The sequence below is a fragment of the Bos indicus x Bos taurus genome, chromosome 8 (genome assembly GCF_003369695.1).
Source record: "Bos indicus x Bos taurus breed Angus x Brahman F1 hybrid chromosome 8, Bos_hybrid_MaternalHap_v2.0, whole genome shotgun sequence".
Taxonomy (NCBI): Eukaryota; Metazoa; Chordata; class Mammalia; order Artiodactyla; family Bovidae; genus Bos; species Bos indicus x Bos taurus.
This window is the reverse complement of record NC_040083.1, coordinates 41137575-41164411: the sequence shown is the minus strand read 5'-3', so window position 1 is coordinate 41164411 and position 26837 is coordinate 41137575. Positions and strand designations below refer to the sequence as shown.

General features: G+C 43.8%; 1 protein-coding gene across 1 annotated transcript in view; it reads right to left on the bottom strand.

The window, feature by feature from the left end:
• LOC113897433 (histone-arginine methyltransferase CARM1-like) overlaps positions 1-23599 on the bottom strand; it is a 264464-nt gene extending 240865 nt beyond the window's left edge. The window contains 3 exon segments of the mRNA XM_027550201.1: positions 22639-23059; positions 23302-23506; positions 23578-23599. Of these exon segments, the coding sequence (XP_027406002.1) occupies positions 22639-23059; positions 23302-23506; positions 23578-23599 (648 nt within the window).
• Positions 23600-26837: the final 3238 nt, after the last annotated feature.

The following is a 26837-nucleotide window of genomic DNA, read 5'->3' as shown; positions in this document are numbered from 1 at the left end:
GAGGGAGGAGAGTTCAGGATGGGAAACACAGGTATACCTGTGGCGGATTCATTTTGATATTTGGCAAAACTAATACAATATTGTAAAGTTTAAAAATAAAATTAAATTTTAAAAAAAAGAACACTGTGGGTAAATAATGATAAATCGAAGGAAGCAAAGTGAATAATAAGGATTTGCAAAATAAACAAAATTAACAATCAAAAAAAAAAAAAGAGTCTTCCCAACACCACAGTCCAAAAGAATCAATTCTTGTGTGTTGGAATTCTGATATTCTCAAGAAGGCCCCTGGTTACAAGTTCCTGAGTTCTTATATATTTAAAAGACATGATAATGCTGTTCTGTTACTGATGTACTTTGTATGTTGTTTTTGAATGTTTAAAGACACCCTATAAACATATTTATAACATATTTTACATTTTTTGCAACGTTACTCTAAAGACTTTTTAAAAAAGCTTTATAGTCTAATTGTTTTACTCAGATATGTCTGAAAGTTACCTGTTAGGAGTCAGAGTTAGTTGTTAAGAATCAATATTTCCTGTTATCTAGTAAGCCTTTTTAATATGTAGATTCTGACCTTTAACTTCCAAGAAATAAGGATTTTTTAAATTATAGTTTTAAATATTAATTGTTCCATTGTTTTATGTATCATTTTTGAGGGAATCCAATTACACCTAATTGGACCATGTTTGCCCATGTTTCATTTCAAATACTTCTTCTCTTTTAAATTTCTTTATTAATGTCATTTTTCATTCTCATGGTATTTTCCTGATTTTCTTTAATGGTCTTATCTTCATTTGATTCTCATATTCCTTAGGGAATTTTTTTAAATTAGTCTTAATTCCTTTAAGAATTAAACTATTTCTTTCATGTTTTTCCAGAATTTAACTAACCCTTATTAACTTTCAGTTCAGTTCAGTTGCTCAGTCGTATCCGACTCTTTGCAACCCCATGAATCGCAGCACGCCAGGGCTCCCTGTCCATCACCAACTCTTGGAGTTCACTCGGACTCACATCCATCGAGTCAGTGATGCCATCCAGCCATCTCATCCTCTGGCGTCCCCTTCTCCTCCTGCCCCCAATCCCTCCCAGCATCAGAGTCTTTTCCAATGAGGCAACTCTTCACATGAGGTGGCCAAAGTACTGGAGTTTCAGCTTTAGCATCATTCCTTCCAAAGAAATCCCAGGACTGATCTCCTTTAGAATGGACTGGTTGGATCTCCTTACAGTCCAAGGGGCTCTCAAGAGTCTTCTCCGACACCACAGTTCAAAAGCATCAATTATTTGGTGCTCAGCTTTCTTCACAGTCCAACTCTCACATCCATACATGACCGCTGGAAAAACCATAGCCTTGACTAGACGGACCTTTGTTGGCAAAGTAATGTCTCTGCTTTTGAATACGCTATCTAGGTTGGTCATAACTTTCCTTCCAAGGAGGAAGCATCTTTTAATTTCATGGCTGCAGTCACCATCTGCAGTGATTCTGGAGCCCCGAAAAATAAAGTCTGACACTGTTTCTACTGTTTCCCCATCTATTTCCCATGAAGTGATGGGACCAGACGCCATGATCTTCGTTTTCTGAATGTTGAGCTTTAAGCCAACTTATTCACTCTTCCTTCACTTTCATCAAGAGGCTTTTTAGTTCCTCTTCATTTTCTGCCATAAGGGTGGTGTCATCTGCATATCTGAGGTTATTGATATTACTCCCGGCAATCTTGATTCCAGCTTGTGCTTCTTCCAGCCCAGCGTTTCTCATGATGTACTCTGCATGTAAGTTAAATAAGCAGGGTGACATAGCTGACGTACTCCTTTTCCTATTTGGAACCAGTCTATTGTTTCATGTCCAGTTCTAACTGTTGCTTCCTGACCTGCATACAGGTTTCTCAAGAGGCAGGTCAGGTGGTCTGGTATTCCCATCTCTTTCAGAATTTTCCACAGTTTATTGTGAAAAGGAAGACCGCCCCCCAATCCATCCAGTTTTCTTCCCTAGCAGAGGTGGGTGCACAGATAGGGGTACCTAGCACACACGGTCCTCACATCTCCTGGTACAAACTCCGCCTTTGAGACAAGTGACACTGACTGCCAACTACCCCGCTCCCTCCCCTTATTAACTTTAGTCAACTTTTAAATCTTGTGTCCAAACCTATTATTGATTTTTAAATTGCTGCTCCCTCCAAAAGTAGTTTGTTTTTTCAAATTTTCAAATGTTTATTTGGGAATATTTTATTTCATTTGATTGAGCTGGTAGAGTTTTCATTAGATGAATTAATCTGCTTCTCATTTCTGCTATATTTTTATGGTAGTTACATATAAATAAAGACTGTTTATGCCTCTGCATTTCTGTATATAGGTAGTTTAAAGTGGTTTAAGAGATGCCTACTATAAGAGCACATTCTTCTATCAGGGTACTAAAATGTGGCATGTGTGTGTGCACACATGCATGCGTGTTCAGCAATGTCTGGCTCTTTGTGACCCAGTGGAATATAACCTCCCAGGCTCATCTGTCCATGAGATTTTCCAGATTAGAACACTCCAGAGGCTCTTCCCAATCCAGGGATCAAACCCACATCTCTTGTCTCTCCTGTATTGGGATGCAGGTTCTTCACCAGGTGAACCACCATGGAAGCCCCAAATGGGGTAGATTTACTGAACAGCTTTTTCCTTTTTTTTTTTTTTTTCTCACTGAATGGAGGATTCTTTAAATTCTATAGTACTTTACAACTTTCCAAAGTTTTACACCATAGTTTCATATAATTCTATAACAACCCTTTTCTTCTTATCCCTATGTTACCCATCCTCCTCCCCTCGCCTCACTGGTAACCACTAGTTTGTTCTTTATAACTTTAAGTCTGCTGCGTTGTTTTACTGACTAGTTTGATGCATTTTTTTAGATTTCACATGTAAATGGTATCTACAGCATTTGTCTTTCTGTCTGACTTATGTCACTTAGCACAATGCCCTCCAAGTCCATCCACGTTGCTGCAAATTGCAAAATTCATTCTTCATCACTGAGTCGTATTTAATTGTATATGCATACACCATATTTTCTTTATTCATTCATCTGCTGATGGACACTTAAGTTTCTTTCATACCTTGGCAATTGTAAATAACGCTACTGTGAACACTAGGATACATGAATCTTTTTGAATTAGTGTTGTTTCTTATTGATATATACCCACATAATTAACTGGCTGAAAGTGAAAAATATGACACCAAAAGAAAAAGCAGAAATTTGGGGGAGCAGGTCCATGGTAAGTAACTAATGTAATAAGATACCTTTGTTTTTTGTTTTTTTGTTTTTTTTTAACTTTACAATATTGTATTGGTTTTGCCATATATCAACATGAATCTGCCACAGGTATACATGTATTCCCCATTCTGAACCCTCCTCCCTCCCTGTACCATCCCTCTGGGTCGTCCCAGTGCACCAGCCCCAAGCATCCAGTATCATGCACCAAACCTGGACTGGCAACTCGTTTCATATATGACATTATACATGTTTCAATGCCATTCTCCCAAATCATCCCACCCTCTCCCTCTCCCACAGAGTCCAAAAGACTGTTCTATACATCAGTGTCTCTTTTGCTGTCTCGTATACAGGGTAATAAAATACCTTTGTTAAGTAGGAAACATGATATTTGGTAATCACTTTCTGAGATTATTATAAAAGGATGGACATGGGATTGTGTTTTTTTTCTAGCGTTCATTACTTTACCTCTCATGTTTCAGTTCCTTTGTGTTATATGTCTCTTTTCTCTTATCTGTTAATACCGTGTTATTGGTATCTTTTAAGAGAAATTTCATTCCATGAATTGAAAGGCTGGTTGTTTCCAGAGACAATCAGGAGGATCAAGTCAAGAAGTATGAGAGCAAAGATGTACCCTTACATCAGTTCTGGGACTCCAGGTACTACCAGCTGCTGAAAACATTCTATTGCGTGTATTATGTTACATTACCAACAGTAAGAATTGTACAAAATAACTGGTTGCTCTTTTATTACTGATAAGATGGTATAATGGTACAGGCACTGATGCTTAATAAATAATCAAAAATGAATATGAGAAATAATGAAAATGACCATGACCCTTCACAATCTTGCTACTTGTCAGTGACAGAATATGCTGCTTTAGAAAATGTTTATTTAAAAGCTACTATTCTGCTTCACACCAAATGAAGTCTCTATTTCTTGGGATCTAAGCTCCATGGAGAAAAGTGTCCTCTCTAGCTTTCTAAGAAACTAGATTTATTAGAAATTTCACCTTTTTGCAAGGTGGGTGTTATTCACAGATCGCAAAATACATTTGACCCCATGTGAACTGAGTTCACTAAAAGCAGAAAAAATATATTTAAGAATGAATCAGACTGATCTATACATCGGTGTCTCTTGGACTCTGTGGGAGAGGGAGAGGGTGGGGAGATTTGGGAAAATAGCATTGAAACATGTATAATATCATGTTTGAAACGAGTCGCCAGTCCAGGTTCAATGCACGGTACTGGATGCTTGGGGCTGGTGCACTGGGACGACCCAGAGGGAGGGGAGGGGAGGGAGGAGGGTGGAGGGTTCAGGATGGGGAACGTGGGTATACCTGTGGCGGATTCATTTCGATATTTGGCAAAACTAATACAATTATGTAAAGTTTAAAAATAAAATAAAATTAAAAAAAAAAAAAAAAGAATGAATCAGGGGGAAAATGAGTAGGAAAACCTGGAGATGACTTCCAGAACACTAAACGATGCTTTGTTGAAATATACTTGTAACTTAGCACAAACACTTCCCCTTATAGTTGTATTATTAGATTATATTAAGGTTCAGGTACGCATTTTGATTAGGAAAGTGAAGGTCTACATCAGAATATGGAGAAATGCAGAGAAAGCAGTACCCCTAAAATGTTTCAACACCAGATAATGTAATTACCATTCTAACTGGAATATCAGGGGACCAAAAACTTTATGGAGAAAAAATACGTCTCTTGTAAATGAAAAAGAAAAATCACAACTATTGCAGGGAGTCAAGAGATACAAATCATATACATTGGCTAAGAGAACTCATTCTAAATATTCTCCAAGGAGACTTTGAAATGGGGGGGCCAAGCCCAGCCCTACCCATCTACGTACAAGCTAGGTGCCCCTATGGATCTATTCCACCTCACTGAACTAAAGTCTCTTTGAATGCTATTATTATTCCATAGACTAGAAAATTAATATTCATTGCCTATGGTTGACATGTTCCCTGGTCTTCTGATCTGATCTTTCTAAAAATCTAAGGAAACAGAATTCATATCCTGAAGGATTTGTCATCTATGGAAACAGGATTTAAAAACTTAATTTTCTGAGGAAGGAAAAAAACTATGAAATTAGAAATGAGTCTTCCTATAAGGAGAAAAACGTAAGCTTTATCCAAAGGAAATTCATGAAATAATGACACAGACCTTCTGCTTCCCAGGCACAAAGCAGCATTACACGGGCCCGGATTCCAGCCCTAATGACTGTGTTTGCACTGTCGGCTCTGTGCTTTCCTCAAATAGTTTTAGGCCAGTTACTGAATTATACCTCAGTCTTCTTCCAAGGTAGCAGATCACCTCACATTAATTTGCAATATTTATAAATATCTTGGGGTCTACGCTTCAGCTTCATCAGCTGGATTGGGTTTGGCTGACAGCAATGCATAAAATTCAGATTCACTTTCCTCCTTCCTGTCTCAATGTATGGATTTTCATTAATCTTTGATTTTCTGATACCCATGATTCAAGGCGTGGGTATTCTCTCAAGCCTGTCCACAATCTGTCTCTATGTCTTTTAAAATATACATTCTAAACCCATGACTGTATAAATGTCAAAGTTTGTGAAACGTATTTTAGATAAGGACCTAAAATATGGCTAGCACAGAAAATACCAATATAGCTAGAGTGAATCTGTTTGTTTATCCCCAAGATGCAATAAACCTAGGGTGAGTACTCTCGTTTCCTTTCTTCTTAACCCCTTCCTTCCTTCATTCCTTCCATCCATCCATCACTCCTTTCTATCTCTTTCCCTATCTTTGTCTTAACTTGTTTCACTCTATAAAACTTCACTGTAATTTCTAGTATTTGAAACAGCAGCTACCTCTGTCTCTCCTGTGAGTGACTTAATAAAAACACTTCAGTGTCCGAACCTAAACAAAAGACGAATTTTATCTTCAGTGCATCTTGTCCCTGTATTCCTGCAAAGAAGAAAAGCTAGCTGAGCCCAGCAAACAAAGAAATGAAGTCATGATAAAGTAAAGCTGCCTAAAAATTAGACAGAGGTTCCCACAAAGGATGTGTCTTAATCATAAATACGGGCCTCTTCCATCCAACTATCCAAAGCAAAGCAAAGGACCTAGAGGGCAAAAGCACACTGGAGCCAGTTTTCTGTTCCACTGAGCAGTGTGGCTCTGCTGAAAGATTCCGTATACTTTGAGATACGTGTTTTAGTTCTGCAAGTTAGCTGCAAACTCCCTTAGGGTTTCACAGCAATACTGTATGTGATAACTAATTTTAAAAAGGATCTTCACATGGTGTTTAGCAATTTGTGTTAGAAACACAAATATATTTTTTTCAAACAGGCCCTTAGAAGGTCCAACAGATGCTTTCTGATTGGTACTAGAACATACCCTTGGTAAAAGCAGGGATTTTGTTTCCTTCAATCCTTGTTGCAGGCAGACTCTACGATGGCCCTCAGTAGTCACTGGTATTCACGCCACTTATGGAATCCTCTCCCGTCAGATGTGGAATGGCCCAGTGATTAACCAATAGACTACATCAAAGGTCATGGATATAACTTCCATGATTAGGTCACAAAAGACTGAGATTTTCATCTTGCCATCAGACTCATTCCTCTCTTACTGGCCTTTATGAACAAGTTGCCATGCTGGGCAGCCCATGTACCAACGAACTGGAGAAGGCTTCCTACAAATGGACCACAAGGAATTGAGGCCCTCAGTGAACCACCACTGATGAACAGAATTAAGCCAACAACCACACAAGAGGGCTTAGAAGAGGATCCTCTGCCCAGGCAAATCTTTCCATGAAATCTCAGCACAAACAGAGCCTTCAGTGCAACAAAGCCCTGAGTGCAGCTCTGAGAAAGTGAAAGTGAAATTTGCTCAGCCATCTCTGACTCTTTGTGACTCCATGGACTATACATTCCATGGAATTCTCCAGGCCAGAATACTGGAGTGGTAGGTAGCCTTTCCCTTCTCCAGGGGATCTTCCCAACCCAGGGATCAAATGCAGGTATCCCACATTGCAGGAGGATTCTTTACAGCTGAGCCAGAAGGGAAGCCCAAGAATACTGCAGAGAGTAGACTATCCCTTCTCTAGTGGATTTTCCCAACCCAGGAATTGAACCAGGATCTCCTGCATTGTGGGCAGATTCTTTACCAACTGACCTATCAGGGATGCCCACAGCAGCTCTGAGAGATCCTGAGCAAAGGCCCCTGCTAAGCCACACTTGAGACTGCTGACCCTAGAAACAGTTAAGACAGTCAAAGTGTGCTGTTTTAAGCCACAGAGTTGGTGGTTGTTACTCAGCAATAGGTAGTTAATACCTTACTATTTAGGCTTTCCTTGTGGCTCAGACAGTAAAGAATCTGCCTGTAATGCAGGAGACCTGGGTTCAATTCCAGGATTGGGAAGATCCCCTGGAGAAGAGAACAGCAACTCACTCTAGATGGGGAAACAGTGGCTGACTTTATTGTGGGGGACTCCAAAATCACTGCAGATGGTGACTGCAGCCATGAAATTAAAAGACGCTTGCTCCTTGGAAGGAAAGTTATGATCAACCTTGACAGCATATTCAAAAGCAGAGACATTACTTTGCCAACATTACTTTGCCGTCTAGTCAACATTATGGTTTTTCCAGTGGTCATGTATGGATGTGAGAGTTGGACTATAAAGAAAGCTGAGCACCGAAGAATTGATGCTTTTGAACTGTGGTGTTGGAGAAGACTCTTGAGAGTCCCTTGGACTGCAAGGAGATCCAACCAGTCCATCCTAAAGGAGATCAGTCCTGAGTGTTCATTGGAAGGACTGATGCTAAAGCTGAAACTCCAATACTTTGGCCACCTGACGTGAAGAGCTGACTTATTTGAAAAGACCCTGATGCTGGGGAAAATTGAGGGCAGGAGGAGAAGGGGATGACAGAGGATGAGATGGTTGGATGGCATCACCGACTCAATGGACATGAGTTTGGGTAAACTCTGGGAGTTGGTGATGGACAGGGAAGACTGGCGTGCTGCGGTCCAAGGGGTCACAAAGAGTAGGACACGACTGAGTGACTGAACTGAACTGAAGTAGTATTCTTGCCTGGAGAATTCCATGGATAGAGGAGCCTGGGGGGCTACAATCCATACGGTTGCAAAGAGTTGGACATGACTGAGTGACTAACACACACACACACCCTGCTATTTGCCCAGCACCTTGTACAGTGCCTGGCTCACAGTAGGTGTGCAATAAACATGAACTGAATGAACCAACAAATGAAATTAATTTCCAGCACTGATATGGAGAGTGTTACTGAAGAAAGTAACCTCTTCATCACAGTGCTGCTGTGTACAACACAAATAGGTAAATTCAATTTTCTATAAACATTCTAATAAATGCAATTTTGTAAAAGAAACAAAGTAAATACAATTTCCCATAATGAACATGTTAAATAAACTGTTCAGTAGCCATAAGAGCCTCAATGTTGACTTATATTTCCCAGGAGAAAACAATAAACCTTCTATAGCTAAAATCGAAATATTACAGGAGGCCTTTCCCGCCCCCCCCACGACCCCCCCACTCTCAGGGACTGGTCTGGAACTCAATTTCTTCATGACAAAATTCAGAGGCTGTGTAGCTCTGATTCAAGTAGTCCTTCCACCTGACCTGGCAGTGTTCTTTATTTTTTACGCCTTCATGGCTCCTAATTGGAAAATATGCTGCAACCTACTCTCCACATTCTCAAAAGCTTTGGGGTCAACTTCCATTCTTCTCAAGGTTTCTTATTAAATATTCTTGTGATTTGTGGCCTGTGATTCCAACTTCAATTTTAACCAAGAGGGAATAATTTTTTTTTAATTTCTCACTGCAAGTTGTGATCACTGCTATGAAAGCAAGAGGGCTGAGATAAATGGTGGTAAATGCAGTAGGAACCCTGCGTACTCAGCCTTGTGAGAAATGTAAGTTTCAAACTTTGAATTAAAGGGTGAGAAGGACCCATAATACAAAGGGTTGAGATAGGGATGTGGACATGGAATAGCACTTCAAGCAGAAGGAACAGCACATAGAAAGGCTCTGAGATCCCTCAGCAGAAAGGCTGATAGTTGAGTCAGCCATATTCTGAATATGAAAGGCAACTACACACACTCAATCTGTTGGAATCACAAATGATACATTTCCTCCAATAGTCCTGCAGGAAGTCCGGCAAAGACAAAGAAACCTCAGGCTTTCTGAATGGTACTAAAATGCAAGCTCCACGAAAGTCTTAGCTTAGCTTCACAACTGCTTGTCAAATAGCTTTGTGTTATTTTTATTTGATCATTTTTAACCCACTTACAGACAGAATGTGGTCCACTGGAGAAGGAAATGGCAAACCACTTCAGTATTCTTGCCTTGAAAACCCCATGAACAGTATGAAAAGGCAAAATGATAGGATACCGAAAGAGAAACTCCCCAGGTCAGTAGGTGCCCAATATGCTACTGGAGATCAGTGGACAAATAACTCCAGAAAGAATGAAGGGATGGAGCCAAAGCAAAAACAATACCCAGTTGGGGATGTGAATGGTGATAGAAGCAAGGTCCGATGCTGTAAACAGCAATATTGCATAGGAACCTGGAATGTCAGGTCCATGAATCAAGGCAAATTGGAAGTGGTCAAACAAGAGATGGCAAGAGTGAACATCAACATTCTAGCCATCAGTGAACTAAAATGGACTGGAATGGGTGAATTTATCTCAGATGACCATTGTATCTACTACTGCGGGCAGGAATCCCTGAGAAGAAATGGAGTGGCCATCATGGTCAACAAGAGAGTCTGAAATGCAGTGCTTGGATGCAATCTCAAAAATGACAGAATGATCTCTGTTCATTTCCAAGGCAAACCATTCAATATCATAGTAATCCAAGTCTATGCCCCAACCAGTAATGCTGAAGAAGCTGAAGTTGAACGGTTCTATGAAGACCTACAAGACCTTTTAGAACTAACACCCAAAAAGATGTCCTTTTCATTATAGGGGACTGGAATGCAAAAGTAGGAAGTCAAGACCTGGAGTAACAGGCAAATTTGGCCTTGGAATACAGAATGAAGCAGGGCAAAGACTAATAGAGTTTTGCCAAGAAAATGCACTGGTCATAGCAAACACCCTCTTCCAACAACACCAGAGAAGACTCTATACATGGACATCACCAAACGGTCAACACCAAAATCAGATTGATTATATTCTTTGCAGCCAAAGATAGAGAAGCTCTATACAGTCAGCAAAAACAAGACCAGGAGCTGACTGTGGCTCAGACCATGAACTCCTTATTGCCAAATTCAGACTGAAATTGAAGAAAGTAGGGAAAACCACTAGACCATTCAGGTATGACCTAAATCAAATCCCTTATGATTATACAGTGGAAGTGAGAAATAGATTTAAGGGACTAGATCTGATAGAGTGCTTGATGAACTATGGACTGAGGTTCATGACATTGTACAGGAGACAGGGATCAAGACCATCCCCATGGAAAAGAAAGGCAAAAAAGCAAAATGGCTGTCTGGGGAGGCCTTACAAATAGCTGTGAAAAGAAGAGAAGCAAAAAGCAAAGGAGAAAAGGAAAGATAGAAGCATCTGAATGCAGAGTTCCAAAGAATAGCAAGAAGAGATAAGAAAGCCTTCCTCAGTGATCAATGCAAAGAAATAGAGGAAAACAACAGAATGGGAAAGACTAGAGATCTCTTCAAGAAAATTAGAGATACCAAGGAAACATTTCATGCAAAGATGGGCTCGATAAAAGACAGAAATGGTATGGACCTAACAGAAGCAGAAGGTATTAAGAAGAGATGGCAAGAATACACAGAAGAACTGTACAAAAAAGATCTTCACGATCCAGATAATCACAATGGTGTGATCACTCTCCTAGAGCCAGACATCCTGGAATGTGAAGTCAAGTGGGCCTTAGAAAGCATCACTACGAACAAAGCTAGTGGAGGTGATGGAATTCCAGTTGAGCTATTCCAAATCCTGAAAGATGATGCTGTGAAAGTGCTGCACTCAATATGCCAGCAAATTTGGAAAACTCGGCATTGGCCACAGGACTGGAAAAGGTCAGTTTTTATTCCAATCCCAAAGAAAGGCAATGCCAAAGAATGCTCAAACTACTGCACAATTGCACTCATCTCACACTCTAGTAAAGTAATGCTCAAAATTCTCCAAGCCAGGCTTCAGCAATATGTGAACCGTGAACTTCCAGCTGTTCAAGCTGGTTTTAGAAAAGGCAGAGGAACCAGAGACCAAATTGCCAACAACCGATGAATCACTGAAAAAGGAAGAGAGTTCCAGAAAAACATCTATTTCTGTTTTATTGACTATGCCAAAGCCTTTGACTGTGTGGATCACAGTAAACTGTGGAAAATTCTGAAAGAGATGGGAATACCAGACCACCTGATCTGCCTCTTGAGAAATCTGTATGCAGGTCAGGAAGCAACAGTTAGAACTGGACATGGAACAACAGACTGGTTCCAAATAGGAAAGGGAGTACGTCAAGGCTGTATATTGTCACCCTGCTTATTACCTTCTATTCAGAGTACATCATGAGAAATGCTGGGCTGGAAGAAGCACAAGCTGGAATCAAGATTGCCGGGAGAAATATCAATAACCTCAGATATGCAGATGACACCACCCTTATGGCAGAAAGTGAAGAGGAACTAAAAAGCCTCTTGATGAAGGTGAAAGAGGAAAGTGAAAAAGTTGGCTTAAAACTCAACATTCAGAAAACTAAGATCATGGCATCTGGTCCCATTACTTTATGGGAAATAGATGGGGAAACAGTGGAAACAGTGTCAGATTTTATTTGGGGGGTTCCAAAATCACTGCAGATGGTGACTGCAGCCATGAAATTAAAAGAGACTTACTCCTTGGAAGAAAAGTTATGACCAACCTAGATAGCATATTTAAAAGCATAGACATTACTTTGCCAACAAAGGTCCGTCTAGTCAAGGCTATGGTTTTCCAGTGGTCATGTATGGATGTGAGAGTTGGACGGTGAACAAAGGTGAGCGCCAAAAAATTGATGCTTTTGAACTGTGGTGTTGGAGAAGACTCTTGAGAGTCCCTTGGACTGCAAGGAGATCCAACCAGTCCATTCTGAAGGAGATCAGCCCTGGGATTTCTTTGGAAGTAATGATGCTAAAGCTGAAACTCCAGTACTTTGGCCACCTCATGTGAAGAGTTAACTCATTGGAAAAGACTCTGATGCTGGGAGGGATTGGGGACAGGAGGAGAAGGGGAAAACAGAGGATGAGATGGCTGGATGGCATCACTGACTCAATGGACAAGAGTCTGAGTGAACTCCGGGAGTTGGTGATGGACAGGGAGGCCTGGCATGCTGCGATTCTTTGGGTTGCAAAGAGTCAGACAAGACTGAGCGACTGAACGGAACTGAACCCTACTTTAAAAATTAATAAAAGTAATTTTTTTTTGTTATTCTGTTTATTTTCCCCATTACTATATGAGATAAAACTTAGCTTCTAGGAAAGAAGACTAAGGTTCAGGCAGGTTCAGAAAAACTACCCAAGGTAATGAAGCCAGTTCTTTGGGGAATCTGAGCTGGTTGGGGCTTCCCAAGTAGCCCTAGTGATAAAGAACCTGTCTGCCAGTGCAGGAGACTTAAGAGACTCGGGTTCAATCCCTGGGTCGGGAAGATCCCCTGGAGGAGGGCATGGCAACCCACTCCAGTATCCTTGCGTGGAGGATCCCGTGGACAGAGGAGCCTGGCGGGCTATAGTCCATACAGTAGCCAAGAGTCGGACAGGACTGAGGCAACTTAGCACACACACACAAGCTGGTTGGTCCAACCATCTAACCAGCCTAATCATAAAACAGGTTCAAAGTGAGAATCAATTAACAAAAGAAGGTCATACAATTTTATTTAGATTGCTGACCTGGAGTTTAGGAAACCTCATTTCTATCTAAAATATGCCAAGAATGATACCATAGTATCATACAGTGGTAGATAGCCACTCTACCCATTCATTCAGGTTTCTAAGCTCACTGAAGAATCCAGCTCCCTGTAAGCAACAAGCAAGTATTTTCTCATCCTATGGATTTGTGGCCAGACATCCAATTTTAATCACAGGCTAAAGACTGGGTAGCTAAACACAAGAGGTTACCATGGCAAGGAGGAGGTCCTTAGGTCTGTGGACAATGTATCTGGAACAAATGGGCCAATAAAATAAGGTCCATTTGTCAATATTCTCTACTCTCCAGGTCATTGTGAGCCTAATGTGTGCAGCACCTATCATGGAGGGAGTAGCTTAGCTAAGTGGAAGTGTAGTAATTAAAAAGTGATCTGGGAAGGGCTTCCCTGGTGGTCCAGTGATTGAGAATCTGCATGCCAATGCAGGGGACATAGGTTCCGGGAATTAGATTCCACATGCAACCAAACCCGTGCCACCACCACGGAGCCTGCGCGCTAGGGCCTGTGCTCTACAAGAGAAGCTGCCGCAATGAGAAGCCCACACACCTCAACAGAGACACAGCGCAGCCAAAAATTAGTTAATTAAATTTAAATATTTTAGAGTGATCTGAGATACCTAGTGAGACCTTATCCAAGAATGTAAGGGCATTCCATTGAGCAAGGCATGTGTTCCTATTAAAATGCTAACGTACTGGGAAAACCTAACACCTTCAGCTTTTACAGATCTTCCAGGTGAAACCCTGGCAAGACAGAGAAGGAACCGAGGGCTGTGGGGGAAAGCCTCTCAGGCACTAGGGGTCTAAAAGGGAGCAAAATCCTGGGAGGAGGAGGTTACTAATGCCCATATGCTCCCACGTGCCAGGGATAAGAGTGCGCATCGCTGCGACCACAGGAGGGGAGAAGGAGGTGCAGAAGCAGTTTCGTCATAAGGATGGTCCTAGTCTGGTTCATTTTTATAAGTCTCATCTTTTAAAGTAACTATACATTTCAACGGAGAAGGCAATGGCACCCCACTCCAGTACTCTTGCCTGGAAAATCCATGGACAGAGGAGCCTGGTAGGCTGCAGTCCATGGGGTCGCTAAGAGTCGGAACGACAGAGCGACTTCACTTTCACTTTTCACTTTCATGCATTGGAGAAGGAAATGGCAACCCACTCCAGTGTTCTTGCCTGGAGAATCCCAGGGACTGGGGAGCCTGGTGGGCTGCCGTCTATGGGGTTGCACAGAGTCGGACACGACTGAGGCGACTTAGCAGCAGCAGCATACATTTCAAATATCCTGTGGCCAGCCACGATGCAAAGCACAAATACAATGCCAGTGACATAGCTTTCCTTTCTTTTTTTTTTCTCCAATAATCTCTTTGTTTTAAAAAACAACTCTGAATATTACAAGCAACTATGGTATCTGCAGTTTACTCACAAGATCCTCATGCCTCTTTTCTCTTCCCAGTGGCACGGATTTTAAGTTTTAATCAGTGGATTGCCTGTCCTTGACATAGCTTATTCACTGGTACTAATCACAAACTTAGTAACACTATTGAAAATGGGGAAAGAAAGGGATCTTTAAAAGGTCTTTATTTGGCCAGAAAAACAAGTCTTTTCATCTGTTTTCACTTCTGGTGAAACACAAGGGCCTTGAACCATTTTCCATTTGTCACCCATTCGAGGTTCCATTACTGCCTGACAGAGGGAGGAAAGGCTTTTGCTTCACTGCTTGTGCATCCCCTAATGCTGGAACACAAAACCAGGTCCAGCTGAAAGCCTCCATTTCATTCCGTTAAATATCTTCCTTGGAAAGCCACAAGAAATCATGAAAGCACTGCTTCTGGTAAAAGAACAATGAAAAAAGGAGTTACTTGGCAGGACAGTATTTCACATTTTAAAACAACTCTTCAGTGCAACAAAATCAAAATAGTTCCTAGGATTAAACAGTAGCAAGGTCGGCTTTGCCCATGAATATGAGGAATGACCTACTATTTGGGGGGTGGACTACTGTGCTAAAGAAATACGTAGTTGTTTTTCAAACAGTTTGGAAGGAGACATATTAGGGTGTGCTGAGTTTGTGGCTGCTGGGTGGGGGTAGGCAGGGGAAGAAACTGTGCATTCTTCTTCTCTCTCACGTCCACCTGAAGGGAGTTCCACCAGCATGCATGAGGACTGTTTCTCTTTGTCACAGAAATTGGGGTATGAAACTTGGGGCTGCTGGCATTTGCTGCCAAGGGACCAGAGGTGCTAACCACTCTGCAATGTCTCTCACAATGAAGAATGTTCCAGCACAAACGCTGTTTATGCCCCATTGAGAAATACTGTGTCCCAGTAAGGACTCCAGCCTCTTGCCCCATGCCCACTCTCTGTCCCCCAGGATTCTCTGATTTATGACTTTGAGAGAAGGATAGAACCCACACGCTCTAGCCCCTCCTTGCTTGCTTCCTGATCTGCTGCTTGTAGAGAAGGCATTCTATGAGGTGTTCATCTCAAGTGGGGGCAAATTCAGTTTATAAGAGAAAAATAAGAAAGCCCTCTGTGGTACGCATCAAAACCCATGCTCTCTATCAGCTGTTTCAGTAATTGTGAGGAAGAGGACTGTTATTACAGTTCCTCCAAAAACCCCTAAGTGTGTGTGTGAGTGAGAGAAAGAGACAGTGAGAGAGTGAGTGAGTGAGTGTGTTTCCTACATGACCCAGTTGGTCTCAGCAGCAATTTTAAAACATTTTACCTAAATTATTTGACACCCCTCCCATGAAGAGGTGAGGTCCATCTACATCCTCTCCTGTTGAACCTGGCAGGTTTGTGACTGCTCTGACCAACAGAGCATGACACAGGTGATGTCAACTGACATCCATGCACGGGTCACAAAAAGGAAGGCAGCTTCTGTTTCGTCTGCTGGAAAACTCTCACTGGGCAATACCAGTCTCGCTGGGAGAAGCCCCAGGTGGGAAGAAACCATGCGGGACAAAGTCATACCACACAGAGAGGCCACATACAGGCTCCCTACTCACAGTCTCAGCTGTAGTTTAAGGCCAAAGACCATCAGCTGGCAGAGTTCTTTCTTGCTGAGCAAAAACCAGTCTTTGGTCTATTAAGGCCTTCAAGTGATTGGCTGAGGCCCATCCAAATTCTAGAGGGGCAATCTGCCATACCCAAAGTTACTGATTTAAATATTACTCTCATCCCAAAACACCCTCACTGACACATCCAGAATAATGTTTGGTCAGTTATCTGGATACATGGCTCACCCAAATAAACATACATAATTAACTATCACACCAGCCCAGATGCCAGCCCAAGTGAAAAAGCCTTCCTGGATACCCCAGACCATGCTGGCTACCAGCTGAGTGCCAAGGAGTTACCTGTCAGTGCCACAGGGAGCAAAAGAATCAGCAAAGTCCTGCCTGGTTTCCTAACCCACCGAGCGATCTGGGAGCATGGCAGTTATTTTAAGGCACTGCGGGAGCTTGTTATGCTTCAATAAAAACAGGAATGCTAACTTCAACTCATGTTACTCCCCTCCCCCTTAAGAAGCATCAGTTACACTGGCCATGTCAGACACATCAGCTCCCTCCAGTGCCAGGGCCCTTCCACCTGCCCTTCCTCAGCCTGTTATGGTTTTCCTCCAGCACTGTGCTTAGCTGGCTCCTTTCATCCTTCCTGCCTCAGATCAAGGATTACTTCCTCAGAGAGGCCTTCCCTGACCACATTCACTATAAGTCAGCCTTCCTCTCAATGTCTCTAATTTTGCATTCTGTTCATTTACCTCAATCTGAAATTATCGTGCTGCATCTTTGGCTATTGTCTCCCCCCAATTAAAATATTAGTTCCAGAATATTGGGTCTTTATCCAGTCCCTATACTGCCCACGCAGTGATTAGCACAGAACACATGTTCAATAAATATTTGCTGAATGAAAGGTAATTAATGCTCAGGACTTCCCTGGCGGTACAGTGGCTACGACTCTGCGCTCTCAATGCAGGGGGCCCAGGTTCGATCCCTGGTCAGGGTGTTAGACCCCTCAGGCTGCAACTAAAGATTCCACATGCCACAACTAAGATCCAGCACAGCCAAATAAACATTAAAAAAAAGAAAAGTAATTAATGCTCATGTCATACACAGATGCCTGACTTGCAGATTCTAAGTTGCAGTCCCTAGGCCTCAACCCACTAACACTTTCAGCACAGATTTAATGAAGGAAGATGAGTGTACCATGCGATACAAAGGACGTGTTTCTCTGACGTTCCTTCTCCCTCGTCTAATGAGATGAGCAACCACCAGGGGACAAAAAACCTGGCCTCCTTTCACAATCCCTCAGAGACAAAAACCACTGCATTTTCATACTGGATTATCAATGTGGCTTATTTATGTATTTTCCAAACTCTTCCAGATTAATTAAAAGACAACTCTAAACTGAGAAAAGGAATAAAAAGTTCTCTCTTTCCTCCTGGAGATCCACTCTACCCTTAGCCTTTACACAATACAGTCTCAGCTCTTCATCTCCCCGCTGCTCCCCAGCACAAGCTTATAGAGACTTTGGAGAAAGGGGTGGAGGAGAAGCAGCCCCATCCCCCACTTTTTTTGTTTCCCTTCCCTTTCCCAGTTCAATGAAAACAATCTATGTTTTTCTCCATCACCTGAATTCAACTCCTGACCCACAAGCCCTTCCTACCTGCAGCCACCCTCCACGCCAGCAGCACCCACCCCACCCTATATACTTGCTAATTCTTTTGTATTCTGATTCTCCCTTGTATTAACCATGACTTTTCATTGTATATTCTGATACTCTGACACAGGGGCCTTGCTGATGCTGGGTACACTGCCTCTCCCAGGGTAAACCAATTCCTAGAGATAGTTAACAACTTACCTGCAAGCACACTTTTCATATAATATCCAATCAATCCAGGGCCCACACACCAACTGTCTCCTTTATTGGGCCCCACACCTGGGCCACTATCCACCTGACCTAAACAGCGTAGGGCCAGATACCAGACCACCAGGGAGAGCCTGTATGCCCCCAGAACCCACTGAAATGATTCTAACTAGCCAATTGACACCTGCCCACCTGCCTCACCCATTCCTTCCCATAGAAAGCACGACAAAGGCTCTTGCGCACAGCTCCGTATCTCCTCCCACCCGCCGCCTTAGTGCTTCTCCGTGTGTTCCATCCACCCGCCCTCGTGGCGTGCTGTGCCCTCTCTCTCTTCTTGGGAACTGAGTAACAAACTTTCTTTTTTTTAATGTTTATTTTTATTGGGCTGCACCGGGTCTTAGTTGTAGCATGTGGGATCTAGCTCCCTGACCTGCGATAAACTCTGGGGCCCCTGCATTGGAAGCAGAGCCTTAGCCCCTGGACAACCAGGCCAACTGTCTCCTGACCTGTGTACCTTACTATACCTCCAACTGCCTCTTAGCTCACTATATTTTACAACATCCCTCTAGACTGTAAATGAAGCCAGTGTCTTAATCATTTGGGAGACAATTCAGAGTCTGCACTCTGAGTACTCAGTATTTCAACTTTCATTTTAGCAAGATTAAAAAATTCTTGCATTAAATCACTGACTCACTCAAGAAACATTTATTGATGTCTTGTGTGTGCCAGGTATTGTGGAAGGCTCTGGGAATAGGAGAATAAATAAAGCATGCCGCAGGCAGGCTCCTGGTAGGATGGGGGCTGAAAAAAATTTTAAGAAAGAAGGGATGGATGAATGTCTTCCCAGAGTTCACAAGCTAGAGCACATTACCGGCTAGATCCCCTGGTGTGTTCCCTTCATAAAGCTGTCAATTTTGGAGGGACTGAAAATAGAATAAACTAATTTGTCTTGTTCTGTCCCATTCTTTACATGACAAGCTATTGAAACTGGGAATCAAGAAAATTATTCAGTTTTCCAAGTAATTATCAGATTTAATTAACCCTTCTTTGAAACACCTTCACAAAAATACAGCCTATCTATTCTTCAGCACAGCCTGAGAAAACTATTGTCTGGAGGACACAACATAAATATTAATAACAATGGAAAACACTTACTGATCTCTTGATAGATGCCAGGTATTGTATCAAGCATGGTGTATGCATTTTCCTTTTAATCCTCATGCGGGGGTGGGGGTGGGGGTTGAGTCGCCAAGTCGTGTCCAATTCTTGGGACCCCATGGATTGTAGCTCGCCAGGATCTTCCGGTCCATGGGATTTCTCAGGCGAGAATACTGGAGTGGGCTGCCATTTCAATCTCCAGGCGATCTTCCTGACCCAGGGATTGAACCTGTGTCTCCTGCGTTACAGGCAGACGCTTCACTGCTGAGCCACCAGGGAGCCCTAAATGTGTATTATCATTCTTATTTGACAAATGAAGGCACTGAAGCTTAAGTAGGATGAAAGTTTTGATAAATGTAGCACAGCTGAAAAAGGCAGTGCCAGGATTTGAATTCAGGCCGTGTTACTCCAGAGTCTACTTGTTTAACAACAAATTTTAGATATGAACTGAGAAACGATATTGTTTTCTAAGGGTACATTGCTTAGACCCTTTCTTACAGCCCATTAAAGAATCTGGGTCATTTTTTACCCCAGGAGAAATTCTATCCATTCAAAATGCTGCTACTAAATGTACAATATTTGAATACAACATAGTCTTCCTTTGGGCTTCCCTGGTGGCTCAGACAGTAAAGAATCCACTTGCAACACGGGACACCTGGGTTCGATCCCTGGGTTAGGAAGATCCCCTGGAGGAGGGCATGGCAATCCACTCCAGTATTCTTGCCTGGAGACTCCCCATGGACAGAGGAGCCTGACGGGCTACAGTCTATGGGGTCGCAAAGAGTGGGACACAACTGAGCGACTAAGCACAATATAGTCTTCCTTCTAACAGTTCTTTAGAATTTGTTGGTAAGCTGCTCTGCCCAACCACCATCCACAGGGGTCTAGTTGGTTATACAGTAAAATGAGCTACTTGAAAAAACAACTCAAGAATTGTTCTCCAAAAACTCTCCATAAAAGAGCAGCAAACTTAAGTAAGTGCATTCATGTATAGAACGCATTTTAGGACTCAAGTTGTTAGGACAGCGAGTTCTCTGCTTCCTTGTTAGTGCATCTTTAGCTAGGAATTGAGTCAAAATCTTGTGGCAGTGACTGCTCGCCTGAGCTTTAATTATTCCTTTTGTTTCCATTAACTTGGTTTACTGCATACCAAATAGGTCATCTCCAGATTTGATCTGTTCATTGAGGGAAGCTTATTCCTCTCTGTAAAATGATTATACCCTCATCAGCCAGGCATCGGGTGTGCTCTCAGGAAACTACAACTTCAGCCACTTTGAACCTCTGATATTTCTTTCAAAGCACATTTGTGGGAAAGCCACAAGACACCAAGTACCATGTTTATCTCAAATCTGCTCTTCTGTTTCTCTATATGTATGACTACAGATTAAACAAAATCACTGTAATAGGCAAACTGAATTTCTTTCTGGCACCTTGAGTTTTGGAATTCCCCAGAGAAACACTGAAACCTACTCCTTTTCCTTCTTATATCCAAAAAAGAGATCCACGAGTCGCTTGAGTAAGGCTTCTGATCTCTAGCCAAATCTCAAGCTTCCTAAGACACTGGTCAAATGATATTTAATATTTCTTAAAAAAAAAATCTTTGTGTGTGTGTGGGGATTCCCAGGCAGATGGTAAAGAATCTGCCTGCAATGCAATTCGATCCCTGGGTCAGGAAGATCCCCTGGAGAAGGGAATGGCTACTCATTCCAGTATTCTTGCCTGGAGAATTCCATGGATGGAGGAGCCTGACAGGCTACAGTCCATGGGGTCACCAAGAGTTGGAGACAGCTGAGCAACTTTCACTTCATTTTAAAAAAAATTTTATAAATTTTTTAACAACAAAAATATTTTGTATTGGAGTATAGCCGATTAACAACACTGTAATAGTTTCAGGTGGACAGTCAAGGGACTCAGTCCTAAAGGAAATCGGTCCTGAATATTCATTGGAAGGACTGATGCTGACACTGAAACTCCAATACTTTGGCCACCTAATGCGAAGAACTGACTCACTGAAAAAGACCCTGATGCTGGGAAAGATTGAAGGCGGGAGGAGAAGGGGACAACAGAGGATGAGATGGTTGGATGGTATCACCCACTCAATGGACATGAGTTTGAGAAAGCTTATGGCTTTTAATTTCATGGCTATAGAGAAATGCAAATTGAAACTACAATGAGATATCACCTCATTCTAGTCAGAATGGTTACCATCAAAAAAAAAAAAAAAAAAAAACCCACAAACAACAAACGCTGGTGAGAGTATGGAGCGGGAGTATTGCACTGTTGGCAAGAATGGAAATTGATATAGCCACTATAGAGAACAGTATGGTTCCTTAAAAAACTAACATCAGAGCTATTATATGACCTGCAATCCCACTCCTGGGCACATATCCAGAGAAAAACATGGCCCGAAAAGATACAGGCACCCCAGTGTTCCCTGCAGCACTGTTTACAATAGCCAAGACATGGAGACAACCTAGAGGAATGGATAAAGAAGATGCGCTATATATACACACAATGGAATAATACTCAGCCTTTAATACTTTTTTTTTAAAGACCCAAACTTCATCATTCCAGCCTACAGTAAAGAGAGAAGACACATGTGAAGGGTTTAATTATTCCACAACAAGCATTTTTTGAGTGTGAACTATGTGCCTGGGTGTGTTCTAAGGCTTCAGAGATATAGCAGTGAGCCGGGATCACACTTTTTCAGTGAGGAGCAGGACAGTTCTTGAAATTCCCACTGGAACCAAACCACAACGCAGAACACTCTAAACTGGACTCAACATCTTAGAAGTTAGGGTCGGAAGGAACCTCAGCAGTCTCAAGACTTGCAGCTGCCTTAGGATCTATTCCCTACACTTATTAAAACTGGTGACTTAATATGAGCTGCAGAAAAGAGCTGTGACCCCCCCCCCCCCCTTAGTTATAAGCAAAGTGTGGTGGGCGTGTATATACACTTTCTAGGGGCAGGTTCTAAAGGTTTCCTTGAATTCTCAAAACTTCTAAGATCCTACAAAAATCAGAAGCATTCCCTTCATACTCCTCGACTGAAGGAAGCCAGGCGACTGGCACTTGCGCGTCTTTGGTAAAGTCACCTCTGGAACCGAAACTGCTGCCGTTAGACTCTGCACACCCGGCTCAGTCCTTCCAATTCAGAACTTCGCCCCCAAGAAAGCTTCAGACCGGGAGATGGTGGCCCACTGCCTTCGAAAGGCAGCGAGGCCTGGAAGGAGAGAGACAAAGGTTCCCAGCGAGGAAATCGCGCGCCTCCCTTCTGATATCTACAAGTTACGGCCAAGACTAGTTCGCAGAGCCGGTCTGCCCAGAGCGCCAAAGTTTCTCTGATCGCAATTAAGAAACAATTGGAAACACGTGGGCCTTTTGGGAACTGGCGCGATAGCTCGGCAATCCCCCAAGCCAAGCCTTCTTGGGAAGAGGGTGCACACCCTCTCAGGACCAGGAGACGCGACCCCGGGCCTGAGCGCACCCCGCAGCCCTCTGCCCCCACCCCAAGCCCGCCGGCCCAGGGCCGCCCCTTCGGAACCTTTCGGACTCGCCAGCAGCTCACCGTCGGTCACCGTCGCATCCGCCTCCTCCCCCGCCGGGTGCACCTCCAGCCGCAGAGACTTCGGATAGCGCAGCGAGAGCGGCCCCGCGGCGCAGAGCTGCTCCTCGGTGACAAAGCAGAGCTGCACGCTGAAGTGCCCGCGAGCAAGGATCCGGACGGGAGCGGGAGCCGCGGCCAAGGTGCGAGCGCCTCCGCCCCGAGCCGCGCCGCCCGGCGCTCCCAAAACCCAGCCGCGGGAAGCGGCGGGGCCTGGAAGCGCCGGCACCTGCCTCTCGTCTGCCGCGGGTTCGCGCTCCCACCTGGGAGGTGCCCGCGGGCGGAGGTTACACCCGGCGCCCGCTCATCCCCCGCCCCCACTCCACCCAGGGCCCGGCCGCCGCGGGCACGCGGGGACCCCCGGCTCACAGGGCCGCGCTGTCAATGAGTAGGAGGGTCCAGGCGCCCCGCGGGGCCGCGGTTCCGAAAGCACAAGTTTAGAGAGCACGCGAGGCACCTGGAGGGAGCTGGGGAACGGTGACACCTGCTGTTCACTGGGACCCACGTGGGCGTCGGTTTGGAACCTGCCTTGGCTCGCGCTTTGTTGGGTGGCCACTCGCTCTTGTGGGGAGGTTCTGGGGCTCCCCGGAGCCCGCGTGTGAACACACGTCCCAAGTCCTGAGCTCTTTCCTCATGGGCAGTTTTCCCGACAATAGCATGGCCGGGGAGGGCGGGCGGCGGGACGCTAACGGAGAAGTCCGAGGACACTCCTGCGACCCGACCGGCTGGTCCAAATGACTACGTTCATCTCCCGTCGTCTAACTGGGAGTTGAAAACGTACTGGCTGCTGGATGGTGAACCATTTCGCGAGACGTGGGTTGGGAGGGCCAGGGAGTCTCATCCCCAAGTTGACGCCTGCCTCCACCAGCCACCTAACCTGCCCAATTACAGGTTTTCTTCTCCAAAGAGAAATCGGTCTTCTGCTGCAGGCGGGTAAGAAAAAGAAGCAGTCCTTCTGATGGGAGTCTCCCTCAGTCACAGACTCTTTTACCGTAAAAGAAACTTTTCAAATTCTGCACCAATTTATGTATTCTAAATCTGTCATCTCCTGACAGAATGAACTGCAGGGAGGAAGCAAGGATTGTAAATCCATGTAGATTCCTTGAAGACAATATCCTTAACCAAGCAGGCTGACTTGACAAGAATGAGCTTCCCTAGAGGTTCTGGGGTTTGTAACTTCAGAATTTCCCACTGGATTGGACCCAGCCAGGCTTTATGGAATCCCTGGTCTCACCTACTTCCCCACTACCACTCCACCTCTCACGTGGTCCTAAGTTCCTGACATGGCCTCTCTGACTGCCCCCCTTATTCCCTCCCAGGGCTTTTTCTCCCCTTTCGCTGTCTTGTCTGTCTCTTTCATCTAAGTACCCTGCTCTTCCTTCTTACACTTTGATTTGTGCCCTGGAAGTCCCTGGGAATCCGAAATTCTTAAAAAAGCTGGAGCTGTCTAGAGTTTCTGGGGTGAAGACCACAGAACACTTGTATTCTGCCGCACCCTGCCCCTCCCTGTATCATTCTGCCTTTTCTGCTTCCAGCCTCCTCAAAACATTCTCCTGTCTTCCTCATTTCTTTTTGCCTTCTCAAGCCCTGCCTTGATGGCACTATTTTCGTGCTACCCAAAACCCTCCCAAGAAGCACTTGGACCTCTTTATCCTTCTGTCCAAAAAGCTTGTTCAGCCTTCAAATGCTTTCAGTTGTTAAGTTGGATTCATACTACAATGTGAATAATAGATGAAACTGACTCATAAAGCATCTCTACAAGAACAATATAATGAACTTAGAATTTCCACCATACTCTCAAGAAACCAGGAGTTCTCTGTTCCTTAAACCAAACAAGCAAACATAAAACACATTGGCAGTATTTCCCCCACATTAATGTGGGGCGCAAAAACCCAACCTCAGCTAACTGGAGAAAAAAGTCAAAATATGATTCACCACAAAGCCAGGAAATCTAAGTTTTGGTCATGACTAAATTTAGGGACTTCATGGATCAGATGGTCTCGTCTCATCTTACAGAGAGGCCTCAGTCACATGCTGGAAGTCGTCACTGATTTACAACCTTTCAGCAAAGGCAAGCCCACTTCTCCTCTAACTCCAAGTCAAGTTGAGCCATTTGAAAATGACTGATTTGCTGTGAGGTCTACCCAACTTGGCACTCGGACCAGGGAGAGTGGAAGTGAAGTAGCTTAGTCGTATCCAACTCTTTGCGACCCCATGGACTGTAGCCTACCAGGTTCCTCTGTCCATGGGATTTTCCAGGCAACAGTACTGGAGTGGATTGCCGTTTCCTTCGCCAGGGGATCTTCCCGACCCAGGGATCGAACCCGGGTCTCCCCCATTGTAGACAGACGCTTTACCGTCTGAACCACCAGGGAATCAGAAGCCTTACCAAATCAGCATCACCTGAATGACTGCTGAGCAGAAAACCAAAGGGAGGAGGTAGCTGGGATGATAAAGCAAGTTATAATCATGACATCTAACACTGAGGGCTTACCACATGCCGGCACTATTCTATACATCACAGACATCCCACCACCCTGTGAGAGCGGAATTAGACTATTATGACCCTTGTTTGGACGAATGAGGAAACTAGGCACAAAGATTAACCAATTTGCCCAAAGTCATAACTGAGAAGGGGCAAACTACAACAGTTCAGACACAAAAATAAGTCCATGAATGCCCTTACTACCATTTTTCAAAGTTAGAAGCTAGTAGACTAATTTCCTGGTATTCCAAATTCCAAACAGAACTCAGGACCTTAAGAGTCCCCAGAATTGTGAGCACATTATTTACACGGGTCCCATTTTCTTTCCTCTCGTGCCCCACTCCCACCCATGCAGATGGTTAAGAATCACTTAGACCTCCCCTCCACAGGTGTTTCACCTTCCAATAGTCTTGGTGATATTTATACTTGAACAGTTTTCGCCCTGGTGCATGTACTAAGCAGAGAGTTCCATGAATCATTTATATTCTGTCTTAAGTGTAGTGTGGATTAGCTCACATCATCTATTCAATCCACCAGTGAATTTGACTTTTTATCTTTAGTTTATCCCTAATTTCTGTTTCCTAACAGCCATCACTCTGTTCCTCATCTTCCTTTCTGTCATCAGCACTTTCTTTTCAGGGCCACCAAACTTTAAAAAAAATCAGTACAGGATAGTTAAGAAGGAAAGAGGAGCTCCAGCCTGCAATGGAATACTGATTGGGAGTAATTGGAGAGACTTATCTACTAGATTCCTGTATCTGCTTTGCCAGCTTCGGTGTGTGCCAGGGGGAGGCTTTTTTTCGAGCAATTGGCAGAGACATAATGGAGGTCTGAGGGTCCAACTGGGGGAACTAAACCCATGCTCCAGATTCTTCCTCCTTCATATCCTCTAGGAAGAATATGTTCTCTTAGATGTGAGGGAGGGCCCCTGGCACCTGTGATCCTTGACAGACCCCTACCCACCATGTCCAGCTCCAGATTGATTCTGCTGTCAGTGCAGCATCAAAAGCATTGTCTTTGTTTATGTATATGATCTGTGTCCAAAGCTTCGAGAGATTCTTTCTACCCTTTTCTTTCTCCAGATAACACACAGAAAAGGACGTCTGGCCAACCGCATTTGCAGGTGCCTGTGGCTGCGAGCTCAGCTCAGCTTTGGACTTCAAAGAGACATCATCAGACCAGTGCTGAGCTGAGACAGAAAGGGGTCCACTTTGTCTATCTCCTGCCTTCTGTAGGGTGCAGCCCAATCTGCTGCTGCTGCTACTGCTAAGTCACTTCAGTCGTGTCCGACTCTGTGCGACCCCCTAGATGGGAGCCCACCAGGCTCCCCTGTCCCTGGGATTCTGCAGGTAAGAACACTGAAGTGGGTTGCCATTTCCTTCTCCAGTGCATGAAAGTGAAAAGTGAAAGTGAAGACGCTCAGTCATATCCGATTTTCAGCAACCCCATGGACTGCAGCCTACCAGGCTCCTCCATCCGTGAGATTTTCCAGGCAAAAGTACTGGAGTGGGGTGCCATTGCCTTCTCCGCCCAATCTGCTAATGAACTGCAATTCA